The sequence below is a fragment of the Phocoena phocoena genome, chromosome 5 (assembly GCF_963924675.1).
Source record: "Phocoena phocoena chromosome 5, mPhoPho1.1, whole genome shotgun sequence".
Lineage (NCBI taxonomy): Eukaryota > Metazoa > Chordata > Mammalia > Artiodactyla > Phocoenidae > Phocoena > Phocoena phocoena.
The window spans coordinates 117,121,863-117,142,331 of record NC_089223.1 but is presented as its reverse complement, the minus strand read 5'-3'; the positions used below and the strand labels follow the sequence as shown (position 1 = coordinate 117,142,331).

Below are 20,469 nucleotides of genomic sequence, written 5' to 3'. Positions count from 1 at the left end.
GAGATTTTCAAATACTTTACAGTGGTAATGAAAGAAATTTCTTAAATATTTCCTAAACACTATTTACAAAGTCACCATAAGCTAATTACTGAATACCTTTTTATGGAGGAGTATCCTTCCTCAGTACAGACAGTAAACCATCTACCAGTGCTCTTCCAGAGGACATGGATACACTCACACCACAAAGTAAAATCACAGTCCCACACAAACATCCAAAATACAAACTTCTCTCATTTCTTATATTGAAAATCCATACTCAGATGAGTGTCTGAGCCCCTTTCCATTATCATCTTAATATTCCAAAGAATACCATATTACTTTTTCCACAATCGTTAAGTTAGAAAAACTATTTGTTAGTAAGTTTTAAATTCCTCCCTCTAAAAAAGTTTCTAAAAATGGACATAATTTTCTTTCCTTAGTTTGTGCCTTAGTAATATTGTTTAACAGTTTTTTCTAGCTACTTAGTATAAATTACTACTAGCCTTTACTTAATGGTTATTTCCACATAGTATGAAAGTATTTTAAATATAAATATAAAATACTTTAAATATAAGAGTGTTTTTAAACAGGATGAATATTAGTCTGCTAAAATTTTTGCCACAAACTCAGACGTCTTTGTGGTTCTTCTAATCATTAACAGTATACATTTTAGCAAACTGTTAAATGTACAAAATGTTCAAAGTAAGCTAAATGTGAAATAAAGAGAGTCTCCAATTTCAAAGACCTTAAACACATTTTTTTAGGGCAGCATTAGTCTGTTTAGCAAAGGTTAAAATGAATTTTTGTATTCCAAAATGTTAATAGCATCTCTGGTTGCTGAGTTATAATTAACTTTCATTTTCTTACTTTCCTTCTCTAAGTTTTCTAACTTTCTTCAATAAATAATTTTTGAGAAGAACAGTCATTTAAAAACATTTAAAGATAATCAGGAATACAACAAATATGATTTTCTAAGAAAAAAATTTAAATTAGTAATTTAAAGTAAATTGTCTAGAAAACTGAAAATAAATTAAATGAGATCCTACTGTGTACTCAGCACTGGAGTTTCAAACTAATATATTTTACTATACAGAAGAAAGAGAATGTGTTAACCTTACAAAGATAGTGAATTTTTTTCAAACAGAAAAGGGGTTTGAAAAGACTAATATTTTAAGCCTGAGTTGGGAACAAAAAACCCCACTTACATAGGAGGAGTGTTAGATTTAGCTATTAACTCATCCTTCAGCCTGATGAGCTCCCTCAGTTTAGGGTATTCTTCAAATCTGTCAGCCAAACCTGAAGAGGAAACATAGTAAATTCCAAATTTCAAAACAAATGAGTATCAATGCATTCAAACGTGACGAGCCTGCTCAGAACAAAACAATACACAACCGCCTCTTCATCCTCATATCCTTTTAAAAAAGTCTGAGGACTTTTAAACAATTCATATATACATTTTATATACCTAATGACCCTAATTCCACAGGCAGGCAAACTCCCAGATGTTCTAAAGCCCAGATCAAGTCAATTAACCATTTAATTTCTCAAATTTATTAAATTAACTAACCTGCTTATAGCATCAAATTTTGCCATTCTGTTCTCAGGAAAAATTTTTCTTTCAATCATGCTTTTTGCATTTTCTTTTTACTCAAAAAAGTCTTTCTCCCAAAGAATCTAGTGATTGTTAAAATTTTTACTTAGTTTCTTAGACAGTTATCCAAAGCAGAGAAAATGAGGATTTCTCTTCTTTACTACTGATGATCTTAAATTAAGTGGCTACACTTTATGGACACAATCCCAGAACAAATCTAGTTAAAAAGATAATGAGTCCCTAACAGTCATTAGTGCACACCTCCTTCACTCTGATTACTTATCTAAATTGTACTACCAATTCCAAGATAAGTCACTTTCTCTAAGAATATTTCCTATATCAATATTTATAGTTTTAAAGATCTCACTCCACATTATTATAAACCAAATCCTCAGATACATTTTCAAGCTTAGGACCTTGAAAAACATCTCCAAGTTCCATAAAGGTTAAAAACAGGAGACTTGTTCCCATGTCCTCAAAAATATTTAAATCTCTGAGCCTCAGAAGAGATTTTAGGTAAAACAACATAATAACTGTTTAAACAACTGTAGGAGTAAGTAGGGCTTGAATATCAAAGATTCCTAAAAGTTTTTATTTTGTTTTTTCTTTCTTCCCTACAAGAAGCATATTCATGACAATATAAATTAGATAAACATCTTAAGTTGAAAACCAGAAGTACATTTTAATAACTTTAATATCAAAGAGTAAAAAAGTGAAAGATTTTATAAAGCCTCCTCAATCAGTGGTTACAGATCAAATTTCAAATGAAACAAGTTTGAAGATTTTAGTACAGTCAGGTTTCAATCACAATACAGTCAGCTCTCAATCATCTACAAAACAGGTACACCTTTTTCTCAATCCATAATAGTTTCCTAAGTACATTTTCTTTGCCTTGGAGAAATAAGTATCTTAAAAGCAGAAAGTCTGATAATGAAATCTGGTTATATCAATATAACTTATCATAACTTTGAGGAGAAAAACAGCTTTTGCAAGTATAATTGATAAATAAAAACCTTATATATTAAACCTATATTTAACGTATGCAATTCGATGAGTTTGAACATATGCATACACCTGTGAAACCATCACCACAATCAAGGTAAGACATATCAATAACCTCCAAAAGTTTCTTTGTGTTCCTCTGGTTTTAGTGTGTGTGCATGTGTATGTGTGTGTGGTAAGAACACTTAAGTAAGATGAAATCTACCCTCTTAAATTTTTTTAAGTATTGCTGACTATAGTCAACAGTACTGCTGACTACAGACAATTTGCTACACAACAGATCTACAGAAAAAATTTATCTTGCATAACTGAAATTTTATACCAATTGAACAACAACTCCCCATTTTCCTCTCTCTCTAGACCCTGACAATCACTCCTGCATTCTCTGCTTCTATGAGACTGACTACTCCAGGTACCTCATAAAAGTGTATGTATTTATGTACACATACTATTTTAGGTACCTCTGTAAGTGCATGCATATTTGTCATCCTATGACTGGCCTATTTCACTTACCATTATCATAACTTTTTGTGCTACATCTAAATTTTGTGAAAACATTAAAATCAGTTTCTACATGTTGCTTACAAACAAGAAAGGAAAAAATAAATTGGATTACATCAAAATTAAAATTTTTGTGTTGCAAATGGTACCAACAAGAAGTGTAAAGACGGGAATTCCCTGGCGGTCCGGTGGTTAGGACTCTGCGCTCTCACTGCCAAGGGCATGGGTTCAATCTCTGGTCGGGGAGCTAAGATCCTGCAAGCCGCAGTGTGGCCAAAAGAAAGACAACCCACAGAATGGGGGAAAATATTTGCAGATCATACATCTGATAAGGGACTTGTACTGAGAATATATGAAGAACTCTTACAATGTAATAATAAAAAGACAAATTACCAATTAAAAAATAAGCAGGGTTTAGACACCTCTCTAAATTTAAGTGGAAAAATATGCATAGGAAAAGATTCTTAATATCATTAGTCACTAAGGCAATGTAGATCAAAACCACAATGAAATACTACTTTATACCACTAGGACTGCTATAATTAAAAAGACAGATAAAAAAAAAAAAAAGACAGATAATAAAATGTCAAGGTTGGTAAGAAACTGGAAGCCTCACATATTGTTGGTAGGAATGTAAATGGTACAACTGCTCTGAAAAACATTTGGGCAGTTCCTCAAAAAGTTAAACATAGAATTACCACATGACACAGCAATTCCACTCCCAGGTATATACCGAAGAGAAATGAAAGCATACATTTACACAAAAACTTTACATGAATATTCATAGCAGCAGAGTTTATAACAATCAAAAAGTGGAAACAACACAAATGAATAAATGAAATGTGGTATGTACATACAATGGAATATTTGGCAATAAAAAGAAATGAAGTACTGATAATATGCTGCAACATCAATGGCCCCTGAAAACATTATGTTAAGTGAAAAAAGCCCAGTCACGAAATATCACATGTTGTATGAGTCCAATTATATGAAATGTCTAGAATAGGCAAACTGATAGACAATAGTCAATTAATGATTACTTAAGGCTGAGGGGCAACTGTGGGAGAAGGAATGGGAACTGACTGCTAATGAGTACTGAATTTCCTTAGGGGAGATGAAAATGTTCTAAGGATGTGGAGAAAGGGGACTTGTACACTGTTGGTAGGAATGTAAATCAGTGCAGCCATTGTGGAAAACAGTATGGAGGTTTCTCAAAAATCTAAAAATAGAACTACCACATGATCCAGCAACTCCATTTCTGGGTATATATCTGAAGAAAATGAAAACACTAATTCAAAAAGATACACGCACCCCAGTGTTCTTAGCAGCATTATTTACAATAGCCAAGAAATGGAAGCAACCTAAGCGTCCAGCAAAGGTAAATGGATAAAGACAATGTGCCATACACACACACACACACACACACACACACAATGTGGTGTACACACACATACACACACACACACACACTTATTACTCAGCCATAAGAAAAATGTGAAATTTTGCCTTTTGCAACAACATGGATGGATTGGAGGGTATTATGCTTAGTGAAATAAGTCAGACAGAGAAAGACAAATACTGTATATTATCACTTATACGTGGAATCTAAAAAATAAAACTAGTGAATATAACAAAAAAGAAACAGACTCACAGATAAAGAGAACAATCTAGTGGTTACCGGGGGGAGAAGGAAGTAGGGAGAGCAAAATAGGGGGAGGGGATTAAGAAGTACAAACTTCTACGCATATAATAAATAAGCTACAAGGATATATTGTACAGCAGAGAAAATACAGCCAATATTTTATAATAACTATAAATGAAATATAATCTTTAAAAATTGTAAACCACTATTTGTACACCTAAAACTTATATAATATTGTAAATCAACGATACCTCAATTTTTTAAAAAAGTTCTAAAATTAGACTGTGGCGATGGTTGCACAAATCTATAAATATTCTTAAAAAACTCAATTATATTCTTTAAATGGGTGCACTGTATGGTACATGAATTCTCTCAGTCAAGCTGTTTTTAAAAATGTAGGGATAATGCCTTTGGTAAGCTTATCGGTAGACTGGACACAGCTTAGAAAAGATTCTGAGCTTGACGATATCTCAATAGAAACCTCAAAAACTGAAAAGTAAATAGAACAAAAATTGGAAAAAGAAAGCCAGACTATCTAAGGAATGTGGGACAACTACAAAAGGTAACATGAGTAATGGAAATATAAGAAGGAGAAAAAACAGAAAGAGGAACACAAGAAATATTTGAAATAATAATGACTGAGAATTTTCCCAAAATAATGTCAGACATCAAACCCCAGACACAGGAAGCTCAGAGAGTACCAAAGAGGATAAATGCAAAAAAACCCCAAAGCAAACAAAACCCAGCTATACCTACACATATCATTTTCAAACTACAGAAAATCAAAGCTAACGAAAAAATTCTGAAAGAAACCAGAAAAAAAAACACCAAACCTATTGAGGAACAAAGTTAAGAACTATACCCAACTTCTCAGAAACAAGCAAGAACAGGGTGAAGTAAAATACTTAAAGTGTTGAAAGAAAGAAAACACCAATCTAGAATTCTGTACTTTGCAAAATTAATCTTTCAAAAGTAAAGGAAAAATAAAGACTTTCTCAGGCAAACAAAAATTGAGGGGATTTGTTGCCAACAGGCCTGCCTTGCAAGAAATGTTAAAAGAAATTCTTTAGACAAAAGGAAAATAATATAAGTCAGAGAATCAGATTTACATTAAGAAAGGAAGAGCATCGAAGGAGTGAATGAAGGCAAAATAAAAATGAGGGATAGTTACAGAACCAAAATGAAGGAAAAATGGAAGGAGGAAGGAAAAAAGTAACACTGCTTGATGGAAAAAGAGAGTGTACTAGAAGTACTAAGAATGGAAAGGGGAAGCCAAGCCAGGAAAAATAATTTTGTTAGAAATAAACCACAAAATGGATAAACTACATGCATGTAATCAACAGCTAGCAATAGCATATTCCCAACAAATCTGACATACCTACATCTCTGATGAAATTTTGAGGTCTATGTCCGGTGTCTACAAAATGTTGGCAGTAATCATTATGCGGATTTAAACTCTGTGTTCCCTAAAGAAAACATCAAAATTAAATAAACAGCATTCGCTCTGAGGGCAGATACACTAACTCTGTACTTTATTTTTTATTATGAGGCCATACAAAATATAAGTTAATTGACATTAAAAAAAAACAGAAAACATCACTATTAAAATAATAGTATTATAATTCAGTATCTACAGACATTAATAAAGCATTATCTCATCCTAAATGGGCAAGCATCAGAAGAATATTTCATGAATAATTTTAAATGACCTTTATTTTATAATAATGATCCCTCAATAACTGAAAAAATCTTGAAAACAAATAAGTATTTAAAATCTTTTCAGGCATAGAGCTGAAATGTGAACTTATGGACGTGAAAATTATTTTTTTACCTTAAGAAAAGTACTAGAATCTTTGTAAATCTCTTCTTCATATGGCAAATTCTCTTCCTCCTGTTGCAGTTCTAATTCATCCTTGGAAAAGGAAGTATACATTTTATATATAAGAGGAGTATCTTACATATTATGGTATCTCGAGTATTAAGACTCATATAAATATTTTCTTTCCCTAAGACACAATAAAGTTTTCAAATTACTGTTAAAAGTCTAATATTGAAGTCAGGACTTCCCTGGTGGTCCAGTGGTTAAGAATCTGCCTTCCAACACAGGGGACACGGGTTGGATCCCTGGTCAGGGAACTAAGATCCCACATGCCGTGGGGGAACTAAGATCCCACGTGCCGCGGGGCAAGTAAGCCCATGCACGCGGCCGACAGCTAGAGAGAAGCCCACAGATGGCAATGAAGAGCCCACATGCCACAACTAAGGCCTGATGCAGCCAAATAAATAAATATATAAAATACAAATTAAAAAAAATTTTTTTTAATCTAAAAAAAACTTGAAGTTTTTGCTTTCTCATCATTAGCTGTAACTAGTTATGCTTATAATATATAAAATAAATATTTCTTTTTCACTCTCTTCAGTAATAATTGTCTATAACTACTAATTTTGTTGACTAAGTTATCTAGGATTATTTATCTCTGATATAATACCTTAAATATTAGAATTTAGCTCAAATCATGAAAGATATGACCACCAATGGGGCAATTTTATTACTACTAGATCAAACCATACGAAACTGCTATTTTATAAGTCAAAAATGTTAAAATATGAGAAACTGTATATGGTTTGACCTAATATAATCACAAATAGTTAAGTTATATAAGAGGATATATCAAATGCAACCAATACACAAGAGAATATCTATGAAATTAGATAATTATACCTAAAGATTTACTGAAACTATTCTCTTCTCTATTGAATATAGCTGTATGACAATTAATTTGAAAAAAATGGAGGTAGGTTTTTTTGTCCTTAACTTTCTTTTCAACTACATATTGTAATTACAAGTTGAGAAGCTGGGTTTTTGCCTTGGGCCTCTGTCAGAAATGGTTCTACACTGCTGTCTAGCCCATGAGTTCTCTAAATATTTTAATTGTACTACCCTATATTGTTAACATGGAATAATGCAACTCAAAGAAGACAGTATTGTAGCCTCTCGAAATATGATTGAATTATCCAAAGTTTCTGATACATCTACCTCCTTACTCTTATTTAAGAATGCTATTGCCTAGTGCTTACTAGGCATTATGCTAAGTGCTTCATATACATCACCTAATTTAATCCACATACTTTGTGTGTTAAACTGATATAAATGTCTTAAATTTACCTAATTACATCAACAATTATTCAGTATTCTGTCAAAATTCAGCTTGTCAAATTTTGTTTTCCTGGGTAAGACTCTACGGATTGTAAGGACTTATTTTCTTCTTGACCATAAAATTGTCCCATTCTCTACTTGCCTTATATTCTTCCATTTTGTCTTCATCTGTCTCTCCTTCATCCTGATACTTACGTTTTGCATTTGGAGCAGAGGTATCATAGGAAGCCCTGAAAATTAAAACTGAAATATCACTCACAAATACATACAAGATGTATAAATGTGTCCATTAATAATATTAAAGAACCGGTTATAAAAACAGAACAAGGCAAATTTTTCCTGACTAAACAGTATCTATTCACCCAGTTTATAAATCTTAAAAGTAACACAACCTGACGAATAATCTGTACTTTTTTTTTGAGAAAGCAAACAAATAAGAAACTAAGCTTTTATAAGGTATGCATGGCAAAAAGAAACTTCTACATTATGTATCATTCTAATGTGTCTTGAGCAAAACTGATGTTCTATAAAGGATCATAAAAGACTACTACAAGCAACTATATGCCAATAAAATGGACAACCCGGAAGAAATGGACACATTTTTAGAAAGGTAAAAAATTCCCAGACTGAACCAGGAAGAAACAGAAAATATAAACAGACCAATCACAAGTAATAAAATTGAAACTGTAATTAAAAATCTTCCATCAAACAAAAGTCCAGGAACAGATGACTTCACAGGTGAATTCTATCAAACATTTAGAGACGAGCTAACACCTATCCTTCTCAAGCTCTTCCAAAAACTACAGACAGAGGAACACTCCGAAACTCTATTAATCTCTATTAAAAGGATCATACACCATGATCAAGTGGGATTTATCCCAGTAATGCAAGGATTCTTCAATATATGCAAATCAATCAATGTGATACACCATATCAACAAATTAAAGAATAAAAACCATATGATCATCTCAATAGATGCAGAAAAACTTCGACAAAAATTTGACAAAATTAACACCCATTTAAGATAAAAACTCTCCAGAAAATGGGCATATAGGGCACCTACCTCAACATAATAAAGGACATATATGACAAACCCACAACAAACATCATTCTCAATGGTGAAAAGCTGAAAGCATTTCCTCTAAGATCAGGAACAAGACAAGGATGTCCACTCTCACCACTATTACTCAACATAGTTGTGGAAGTCCTAGCCACGGCAATCAGAAAAGAAAAAGAAATAAAAGGAATACAAATTGGAAGGACTTCCCTGGTGGCACAGTGGTTAAGAATCCACCTGCCAATGCAGGGGACACGGGTTCGAGCCCTGGGCCGGGAAGATCCCACATGCCGCAGAGCAACTAGGCCCATGTGCCACAACTACTGAGCCTGCGCTCTAGAGCCCACGAGCCACAACTAATGAAGCCCACATGCCTAGAGCCCATGCTCCGCAACAAGAGAAGCCACCGCAATGAGAAGCCCACTCACCGCAATGAAGAGTAGCCCCTGCTCGCTGCAACTAGAGAAAGCCTGTGCACAGCAACAAAGACCCAACACAGTGAAAAATAAATATTTTTTTTAAAAAAGGAATACAAATTGGAAAAGAAGAAGTAAAACCATTGCTGCTTGCAGATGACATGATACACACAGAAAAATCCTACAGATGCCACCAGAAAACTGCTAGAGCTAATCAATGAATTTGGTACAGGATACCAAATTAATGCACAGAAATCTCTTGCATTCCTATACACTAACTACAGGAGATAAGAAAAATAAATTAAGGGAACAATCCCATTTACCAATGCAACAAAAAGAATAAAATACCTAGGAATAAACCTACCTAAGGAGGCAAAAGACCTGTACTCAGAAAACTATAAAACACTGATGAAAGAAAACAAATATGACACTAACAGATGGAGAGATATACCATGTTCTTGTATCTGAAGAATCAATATTGTGAAAATGACTATATTGCCCAAAGCAATCTACAGATTCAATGCAATCCCTATCAAATTACTAAAGGCATTTTTCACAGAATCAAAACAAAGAATTTTACAATTTATATGGAAACAGAAATGGCGCCATACAGCCAAAGCAATATTGAGAAAGAAAAACAGAGCTGGAGGAACCAGGCTCCCAACTTCAGACTCTACTACAAAGCTATAGTAATCAAGACAGTATGGTACTGACACAAAAAAAGAAATATAGATCAGTGGAACAGGATATAAAGCCCAGAGATAAACCCCCCACACCTATGGTCACCTTATCTTTGATAAAGGAGGCAAGAATATACAATGGAGAAAAGTCAGCCTCTTCACTAAGTGGTGCTGGGAAAACTGGACAGCTACATAGAAAAGAATGAAATCAGAACACTACCTAACACCACACACAAAAATAAACTCAAAATGGATTAAAGACCTAAATGTAAGACCGGACACCAAAAAACTCTTAGAGGAAAATGTAGGAAAAACACTCTTTGACATAAATCACAGCAAAATCTTTTTTGACCCACCTCCTAGAGTAATAAAAATAAAAACGGACAAATGGGACCTAATGAAACTTTAAAGCTTTTGCACAGCAAAGGAAACCATAAACAAGATGAAAAGACAACCCTCAGAATGGGAGAAAATATTTGCAAATGAAGCAACTGACAAAGGATTAATCTCCAAAATATACAAACAGCTCATGCAGCTCAATATCAAAAAAACAGATAACCCAATCGAAAAATGGGTGGAAGACCTAAATAGACATTTCACCAAAGAAGACATACAGGTGGCCAAGAGGCACATGAAAAGATGCTCAGCATCACTAATTATTAGAGAAATGCAAATCAAAACAACAATGAGGTATCACCTCACACCAGTCAGAAAGGTCACCATCAAAAAAACTTATGAACAGTAAATGCTGGAGAGCGTGTGGAGAAAAGGGAACCCTCTGGCACTGTTGGTAGAAATGTAATTTGATACAGCCACTATGGAGAACAGTATGGACATTCATTAAAAAACTACAAATAGAACTACCATATGACCCAGCAATCCCACTACTGGGCATATACCCTGAGAAAACCATAATTCAAAAAGACACATGTACCCCAATGTTCATTACAGCACTATTTACAATAGCCAGGACATGGAAGCAACCTAAATGTCCAACGACAGAGGAATGGATAAAGAAGATGTGGTATATGTATACAATGGAATATTACTCAGCCATAAAAAGGAACGAAATTGGGTCACTTGCAGAGATGTGGGTCGACTTAGAGTCTGTCATACAGAGTGAAGTAAGTCAGAAAGAGAAAAACAAATATCATATATTAACACATATATGTGAAATCTAGAAAATGGTACAGATGAACCTATTTGCAGGGCAGGAATAGAGACAAAGTAGTAGAGAACAGATGAGTGGACACAGGGGGCAGAGGGAAGGGGAGGGTGGGATGAACTGGGAGAGTAGGACTGACATATATTCACCACCATGTGTAAAATAGCTAGTGGGAACCTGCTGTATAGCACAGGGAGTTCAGCTTGGTGCTCTGTGATGACCTAGATGGGTGGGATAGCAGGGGGTAGGAGGGAGATCCAAGAGGGAGGGGATATATGTATACATATAGCTGATTCACTTCACTGTACAGCAGAAATTAACACAACATTGTGAAATAATTATACTCCAATAAAAAAAAACTGATAACTACAATACTGAAAAATTCTAAATGCTTTATGAACTATCAAGTCAATACCACTTTTAGGGCAAAGTGTGTTTTTTTTAATAAGGATTTTTTAAATAAAATTATATATGGTATATAAGCTAACTCCTAGCCTAACATTCCATTTTCTAACTACTTTATAAATGAAAACTTACTGTATTCAGATAATAAGTATTTCATAATTCATGAGCTAACAATAAAAACCAATGTTTCCTAAATCTGTATGCTGATACTTATAACAACACACTTCATACCTAGGATCATTGTTTATTAAAACAGTGATCCTTTCACAAATACTAACATGTCACTAAAAAAATATTCAACTGACCTGCAAGTTTCTCTTGTTTCAGCAATTTCTCTCTGCTCATCTTTGCTATTTAACACAGCACCAATACTGTCAGCACTTTCAGCTCCCAACTGAGAAAAGGCAAAAACCAAAAATTAGATGACAGTGTACTGAATAGCCTTCCTAGTCATTTGTAGCAGCATTTAATACATCAAGTATTAAAAAAAAAAAACCCATAACTACTGCAGCAGGCAAATGGACAAATTACCTTGCAGGAAAAACAGAAAACACCTTGGAGCAAAAACCATGTTAATTAAGAATGATTTTGCCAGCTGAAAAGTATTTTATGCTTTCAGTTATTTTGAAATTACAATTAACTTGAGCCAATCCTCTACTTTTAAAGCAAATAATAAAACACAATTTAGCAGCAGTAGCAATAACAAAACAACAAAAAAAGCAGCTAACATAGTGTTTATAGTGTGATATGTACTGTTAAACACTCTGCATCCATCAGCTCACGTATTGTACCTTATTTATTCCATGCCGTAATAAATACCTTTTTAGTTTTATTCAAGCCAAGTCTTTATAATGATTATAGGCACAATACTAAACTTTTACAAAAACCTGAAAAATAGTGATGCAAATTCGGGTTGGCAGTTCGGGAAATTTTGCAAAATACAACAAATGTAAACAAATCACTAGTTGAAATAGGCCTGGCTACATAGTGTGGGATCAATTCATGGAAAACTTTAAAAGCCAAACCAAGAAGTATAGAATGCAATTTACAGGCCATGAGGAACCACTTAATATTTTTAAGCACACGAAGGGCATGAGGAAATCTGCATTAAATAATCCCTTAGCTCAAGAAAGGTGAGAAGGCACACTACAATATTAGAGCTGCAAGTCCCCAGCCTTGATCTTAAACAATTACCACTGCCTCTTTAGACTACCCACTTCATGACTGCCCTAAGGTTTCCCCAATGATAAATCTCTTCCAATATATCAACTGTTCCTGATATTTTAACTCTTCCATAAAATCTTCCTGACCCCTATTCTCTTTAGTCAGAAAACACATTTATTCCCATAGGTGGAATGCTTTATAACCTTCTTCCCAAGACTGAGTCGGACTCCCTTCAAATCTCAGATGAGTACATTTCTTCTGAGGGTCCTTCCATGAACACTATATACAGAATAGGTAGCCTCCTTTCCATTATTTTTACCTCCTCATTTCCTCATTCCGATCATAGCACTTAATACACCCTTTTTGTTTTATTTGTTTCATAGTCGCTATCACAACTTCCAATTTTTTATTTGTACAATTCAATTACTTTATCAGTTTACTTTTGTTTACTTCTCCCCCACTGAAATGTTAGCTCACTGAGGGGAAGAACTCTGTCCTGTTGATATCTGTATGTTCAGCAGCTACTATAACATCTGACTTATAGTACATGCTTATAAATATGTGAATGAACCAATGAGATTTTCTACCAAGGTGTAAATTAGAATACAATGTTTTACAAGAGGAATGCTTTAAATCAAATTGTGCTTACATATATAATTGTCTTCTCATGCTCCAACATTTTTTAAAAATTGTGGAATGACTGGAGTAATAGACTTCCCATTGTGGTAGCACTAAATACATTATTTGAATAACTATGACAATTTGGAATCATTTGAAAGCATGTATAATTTTTTGAAACAAAGCTACAAGTTAAATAAAAACAGGTGTAAACCGTTGATGATAGCATCAATTGCCACAATCGTGGTCTGGGCCTATATACTGCATCCGATATCTTCATCCAGCAGCCAAGTCAGTCAAGCAAATTATACACACTTGAGTTGTGCTCTACTCTGACAGATCATCAATCAACAAAAATTTATTATAAACTTACTTAGGGCAAGAAACAAAGTTAGGATAGAAGATTAAGTCAACAGGGATTAAATGCAAAGACGCTGCACGCAAACTGTTTATATTCTGTATGATGGTTAATAATATACAGTAGTGGGCCCAACAGTAAGGAAAATGGATGCTCAGAGGAAGAAGAGTCTAAGCCAGGGAGATCACAATAGGTTTCATCACAAAATTCTGACCTGGGCTGTCACAGAGGACAGACAGAAATCAGAAAGAAAGGACAACTTTTAAAAATCATAAAGTATGTACTGCACAAATCACGTTCTGGAGAGTAATAAACCAGTCTGTCTTGTTCATACAGAGAAAAGTAAGTGAAAGAAAGGCTGCTAAAGTGGAAGTCTGTCATTGATTATATTGTACATCCTTACTTAGGTGGAAAGGTTCCTATCCAACTGTACTAGGGGGCAGCCAGGTGTATTGCAAAGGCCTAAAACTGCAGCTTGCAAATGTAAAAGGTTTGTGGCCTTCAGCATGTAACAAATTTCCTGAGCTTTATTTTCTTCATCTATAAGACACAGATAGCATCTGACTGGTATGATCAAATATAATGTATGTACAAGCTTGGCAGAGTCTTGACACACAGAAAGGACTTAATAAATGGCAGCCATTATTAAATTCTGTGCAGTATGTAAGCTCTCTGAGGGTAGGACCACCTATTATTATTCATAGCTGAATTGCCAATGTCTACAAAAGCTCCTGGCACATAGTAAGACACTCAACCAATCACTGTTTACAACTATTTTCAGTCAAACAGACGTCTGAATTCAAAACTAAAGAGTAAGAATCTTGGTGGTAACAGAGCTGCTGAACATTTTTGAAGATAACATAATAGAAACTGGGAAAAGGAAGGCTTGGAAAAGATACCTGATTTGTCCAAAATCACTATGCCAGTAACAGATCTGATTCCAAACGCCCCCTTTGTTTTTGGCCACGCGTTTGTGGGATCTTAGTTGCCAACCACGGATTGAACCCCGGCCACAGCAGTGAAAGCGCTGAGTCCTAACCACTGGACCACCAGGGAACTCCCTAAACGCCCACACTTTTAACACTGTACCATAAATCTTTTCATCCAATCATAAAAGAGGATAGGTCTCAGATTTCCGTGTACTAAAACGAAAACTTATTACTGAAAAAAATAACAGTAAGATGCCCCATCAAAACCTGTGAGCATTTCCCCCATCTCTTTTACCGGTCTGAGTGGTAGAAAGTAAAACACAGCCTCTAACTTTAATTAAGCAGAGGTGTGCATCTGCGTTTTCTGCATGTGTACTCTACTAATCAAGCGTTAACTTATTCATACACAAGAAGGAGTGAGACCAAGATCTGGAGAGACAAACCTGGGTTTAACTTTCTTGCCCAGAGGTGAAGGAGCCGGGGCAAAAATTAACCTCTGGAGCCAATGTTTCATTATCCGATAAATGAAGACAATATTACCTATTTCAGAGATTTGCTGTGATCGATACAGATTAAGAATTCAAACATTAGCTGCGAGTAAGGACGAGGATACCGTACACGGCAGGGTCGACAGCAATACGCATCATGCAGAATCTAAAATTTACACTCAGGCTTCTACCAATGCAGTCGTTAGTCACTATCCCAGAGAAAATACCGTAAACCTGACCCACAATGAAGCCCCAATCTCAAGAATCGGGAGCTGACTACAAAGAAAGGCAAGACACAAACGACCATTTAAAAAGTGAACAGAGGGGGGTTTCCCTGGTGGCGCAGTGGTTGAGAGTCCGCCTGCCGATGCAGGGGACACGGGTTCGTGCCCCGGGCCGGGAAGACCCCACATGCCGCGGAGCGGCTGGTCCCGTGAGCCATGGCCGCTGAGCCTGCGCGTCCAGAGCCTGTGCTGCGCAACGGGAGAGAGGCCACAACAGTGAGAGGCCCGCGTACCGCAAAAAAATAAATAAATAAAAGTGAACAGAAATTCTGGAGGATAACAAGTCACTTTTCTTTGCGTGAACTGCGGTAACTTATACAGAAAGACCACTGTATTCTCATCATTGAGCACCACTCGGCGGCCATTCCCTAGCGGTTGCTGAAGACCAAGCGTGGCGTTCGCTTCAGCACCACAATGACCGCGAGGTAAAACAGGAAAAGATTCGGGGTACCCCGGGGGTTGAGAACAAGAGGGTAGGTGGGCGCAGGGATTAAGGTCGCGGGACCAGAAAGGACTGCACGGTGGCCAGTAAGGAGACAGAAAAGGGAGGAGGAGGTAACAGGCCGGCCGCGCACGCGCATTCGCGATCCCTCCCTGGGCCCCGGACCTGCTGCGCGAGAAGCTGTCGCCGTAACTTCTGCCGCTCCCGGATCTCCTGCAAGCGGCTGTCCATGTCCCAACTCTTGTTTTCCACTGCCTCGAAAACTTGGCAACGAGCGGACGGACCCCCGCCCAATTTTTCTTCGGAGACTGTGGAACACAAAATTCTCCAGGAGCTTCTAGCAGCGTGTACCCAGTGTTTTTTCCTCAATAGGTGTTTCCGGCGCGGCCGGAATTTGGCTCCACCGCTCCCGGAAGTCCCGCCTCCTTATGGACGCCTGCGATTTGACGCTGCCTACAAGAGGCCCAATGAGGGTCCTGCGACGCCGGCGCCAGAGGCGTCCGTGGAGGCTTCGGCGGTCCAGAGCTAGGGCTGTTGGAGCTGTGGTGGCGAATCGCTGACCCCTCACTTTCCCCTTCCTGGGACTTGAGGCTCCCTTGGTCTTTCAGCACTGTTGCCTCGTGGTGGGCCGTTTTGTTGATTCCCTTTTCCGTTAGTTCCCCAGTTGCCAGTTCTGACGTTTTAATCATTGCCAGATACCCGTTTTTTCGTGAAAGCACTAACGCGGGTCAGATTTCGGGGTTTGAACCCTGGACTGTCGTTTACTAGTTGAGTGGCCTTGTCTGGATAATCAACCTCTGTGAGCCTTTAGTTTTCTCATTTGTAAAATGGGAGGGATAAGAGTGCCTACCTCACAGAGTTGTGAAGATTGAAAGAATAAACAGAGCCAAACACATCCCACCATGCAAGTGTTCATCAAGCTTTTTATTATTACTTTCCACTTGAGGCAGGGAACGGCAACTGCATCTGCCCGTGCTCTTCTCCACAACTCACTAGCCCTTGAGAAGTTTCCTATTTTACCATAATGCATTTTATGGATTCTTTAGAGAGGTGGGAGGGTGATAGTAAAATTTGTCTTGGTTCATGTCCTAGAGGTCAGAGGCTACTAGAGCCCTTTTTGTGCTTGTGCATTTGTCTTAGTTGGAAATAACCCTGATATATGAAAACAAATAGCCTACTGATGCTTGTGGCGGGGGGGCTCAGTGATGATTCTCCTTTCTTCGTAGGAAGGCAACAAGGACCAAAGTTGGTTTTTTTTTTTTTACATCTTTATTGGAGTATAATTGCTTTACAATGGTGTGCTAGTTTCTGCTTCATAACAAAGTGAATCAGTCACACACACACATATGTTCCCATACCCCTTCCCCCTCGCGTCTCCCTCCCTCCCTCCCTCCCAGGACCAAAGTCTCAAGTTATTACCATTATACACCATATTTGTCATCTTATTCCAAATTCAAAGTAGCAGAAGTAGACTAAGACGTCATGTTGCCCCAAGTTTAATTGGAAGTTGTGGCACATACTTACCAAGATTAGTAACAAGTCTGTTCTTTGAGAGAGGATTTAATTTTTGAAAATAGTACTAAATCCTCCAGATCAAAAGCAGGTGGGTCAGACTAGGCCAAAAGTGGGCAGACTAGGCTCTTACTAATTGTCATGTCTTTCTCAAGAACTAGCTCTGAAAGGCAATTTCAAAAGAGGAGTCCTAAAAATCCCTTGAGTAATGGCAGCACTGTTTGAAAAAGTATGTTAACTTCCAAGGGGCCTATACTGTAAAAGACAATACTAATTTGTACATATGAATTAAAGTGTGTTTCTTTAACAGTCAGCTGCATCACCTGCCAGTCAGGTAAGATGAGTACTGATTTGAACCATTTTTCAGTGATGTGAATAGACATTTTGTTCACTCAAAAATTTATTATAGGGCTTCCCTGGTGGCGCAGTGGTTGAGAGTCCACCTGCCGATGCAGGGGACACGGGTTCGTGCCCTGGTCCAGGAAGATCCCACATGCCGCGGAGCGACTGGGCCCGTGAGCCATGGCCGCGAGCCTGCGCGTCCGGAGCCTGTGCTCCTCAACATGAGAGGCCACAACAGTGAGAGGCCCGCATACCGCAAAAAAAAAAAATTATATTTATTGAGCATTTTATATGGCAGACACTGTGATGGACCCTTGAGTCTATCAAAGACCAAAAACCAAATCAGTCAGCTTTTCTTTAGGGAGTTTACTACCTAAAGGAGGGGAAAAAAATTTTCCTGGTAAAGTGTAGTGCAGGTGCTAGTGGTATTTAAGCCCCATACTCACCTGAACTCTGCTCTGTGACGATGGTTGGGCTGGGAGTTTGCAAACTGTAGTTCCCAGCTTTCCTTGTCAGACAGCTTCCTGTAAGATTCTGGTAAGAATTCTGCACAGGCAGAAAATCAGAAGGTGGAACATGGGAAAGCTATTGTTCCTTAGTTCTCTTCCTCTCTGTTTCTGGTATCCAGGGCAGTGTCTGTGCCCTTTACAAAGTCCAGCACCAGCTGCAGCAACCCCTCCTTGGTGGTCCTGTTTTCCCTTTCCCTACACTCACGTGGCATCCCCAAAAGAGCATTTGCTCTTGGGCTCTGATAATACCACCTCCACCCTCTGTTCTACCAGCTCTAGGACTAGTAGCCACTTCCTGCAGTTAGGAATTTCTGATTTAATCTCACCTTCCCTTTTATGCTCTTTTAGCCGTCAACATTTCTCCATAGCAAATGCTGTCTGTTTAGAATTCCTTATTTGATTTCTGTTTTCTTGCCTGGGACCTGTACTGATGAAGATGCAAATGTGAACTACCTTTAGTATTTACAAAGTCTTTCGAATGCAGCAGAGGGTTGTCCCGGTTTCCACAAAGAAAGGGATATAACTCTGAAATCTGTCTCCCAACCAATGAATTTTAAAATACCAGACCACACCTGTGGAGTACTGTACATGCCTATCAGTAACATTGGTTCATCACAGCAACATAAGGACCACTAGGGAATGTGTGTGGTGGGGAGAAGAGGGAGAAGAAATTTAGAAAGTCCCCACATATAATTCATATTCTTTGAAAAAGCAATTTAACTTCTAGGCACTTATTTTGAGGAAGTAATGAGAGATCCACGTAACAATGAATGCATCTCCCCTGTTGAGCTGCATCCCGTAGGCCTACAAGTCTTGTGCTTGCCCAGCTTCAAGACTAAGAAAGAGCCCAGAGTCAGCAACAGAGACATCAATGCATGGGGGAGACTACACGTCTGAAGCAAAGTCCTGGAGCAAAACCCCACCGGGTGCGGTGGAGGGCAGGCAGAACAAGGTGGCCGTCTTTGCTGTGGGGAAGGGAGGGAGATTACCAGTTACAGGGGAAATAGATGTCAGGTGGGCTCATTAGTTACCAAGGAAACCAGTAGAGGTGAATGCCCCTCCCCACCTTTGATAAGAAGGCTAGCTGGGGCCTGGAGCAAGTACATAGGAACGTCAATCATGTGAGTAGGCTGTAGATGCAGCAGGCGCTGGTTGAGCAGGGGACACACAGAGAGCAAGAGAACAGCCATCTTGAGTGGCCTGACCATACATTCCCCCTAAGTTCCTTGAGAACGACTCTTTCAAATCTATGTATTATCCATCTTACTAGAGTGTCCTTCACAATCTCAAAGTTAACATGGATATAACCTGAATTTGTCAGCCACCCCCATCTTCTCAAAAATAATTTTTTAATTCTACTCCTAAGGTGTTTCCTATTTCAGTGAATGGGATCAGTATCCACCCATTTTCCTAAATAAAAAGCACTCTACCTCTTCTTCAGCCTCCTTATCTACTCTGTGCCTGTAGTTCCACCCTTAACCTCAACCCTCACACACACACACACACACACACACACCAGTCTTCATTTCTGCAAATACAACTTCTGATGATACATATCCTGATTCATATCCTAATTTCACTACCAGTTTCCAGCCTATCAGATTCTTCCTAGAGATTTGTGGAAAATTATAATTTTATCACTTCCAACTCTGCTCAAAATTTTTACATGTCTCCTCAATGTTTGGGGCAGTGCTGTCCAAGAGAACTTCTGTGTGAATATATCTTCATTTCTTTGGGATAAATGCCTAGAGTGCAATTACTGTGTCATGTGGTAGTTGCATGTTTACTTTTTTTGTTTTTGTTTTTTTAACTGCCAGACTTTTCCAGAGCATATGTATCATTTTATATTCCCACAAGCAATGTGTAAGTGATCCAGTTTCTCCACATCCTTGTGTGCATTTATTATTTTACCTATTCTGATATTTTATATACATACACACACACACGTGTGGCTTACATAGCAATTTGATGAAGCATAGAACATTGCAGACACATTCCTTGTTTTGAAATGAAAAAACTTTCTGATGTTACTAAAAGCATCTCATGGTTTTAATTTGCACTTCCCTAATGAATAATGATGTTGAACATCATTTTATTTCTTTATTTGCCATTATATACCTTTTCTGGTGAAATATCTCTTCATGTCTCTTACCCATTTATTAACTGGATTGTTTGCTTTTTATTGTTGTGTTTTAAGAGTTCTTTGTATGTTCTAGATATTAGTCCTT

General features: G+C 37.3%; 1 protein-coding gene across 1 annotated transcript in view; it reads right to left on the bottom strand.

Moving 5' to 3' along the window:
- The window catches only part of METTL14 (methyltransferase 14, N6-adenosine-methyltransferase non-catalytic subunit), a 29,325-nt gene extending 13,216 nt beyond the window's left edge, over positions 1 to 16,109 (bottom strand). The window contains exons 1-6 of the mRNA XM_065877970.1: positions 16,044 to 16,109; positions 11,901 to 11,989; positions 8,015 to 8,102; positions 6,547 to 6,627; positions 6,094 to 6,181; positions 1,185 to 1,275 (exon numbers count right to left, since the gene is read on the bottom strand). Coding sequence (XP_065734042.1) covers positions 1,185 to 1,275; positions 6,094 to 6,181; positions 6,547 to 6,627; positions 8,015 to 8,102; positions 11,901 to 11,989; positions 16,044 to 16,109 — 503 coding nt within the window. The remainder of the gene's footprint in view (positions 1 to 1,184; positions 1,276 to 6,093; positions 6,182 to 6,546; positions 6,628 to 8,014; positions 8,103 to 11,900; positions 11,990 to 16,043) is intronic.
- Between the last annotated feature and the right edge of the window lie 4,360 nt (positions 16,110 to 20,469).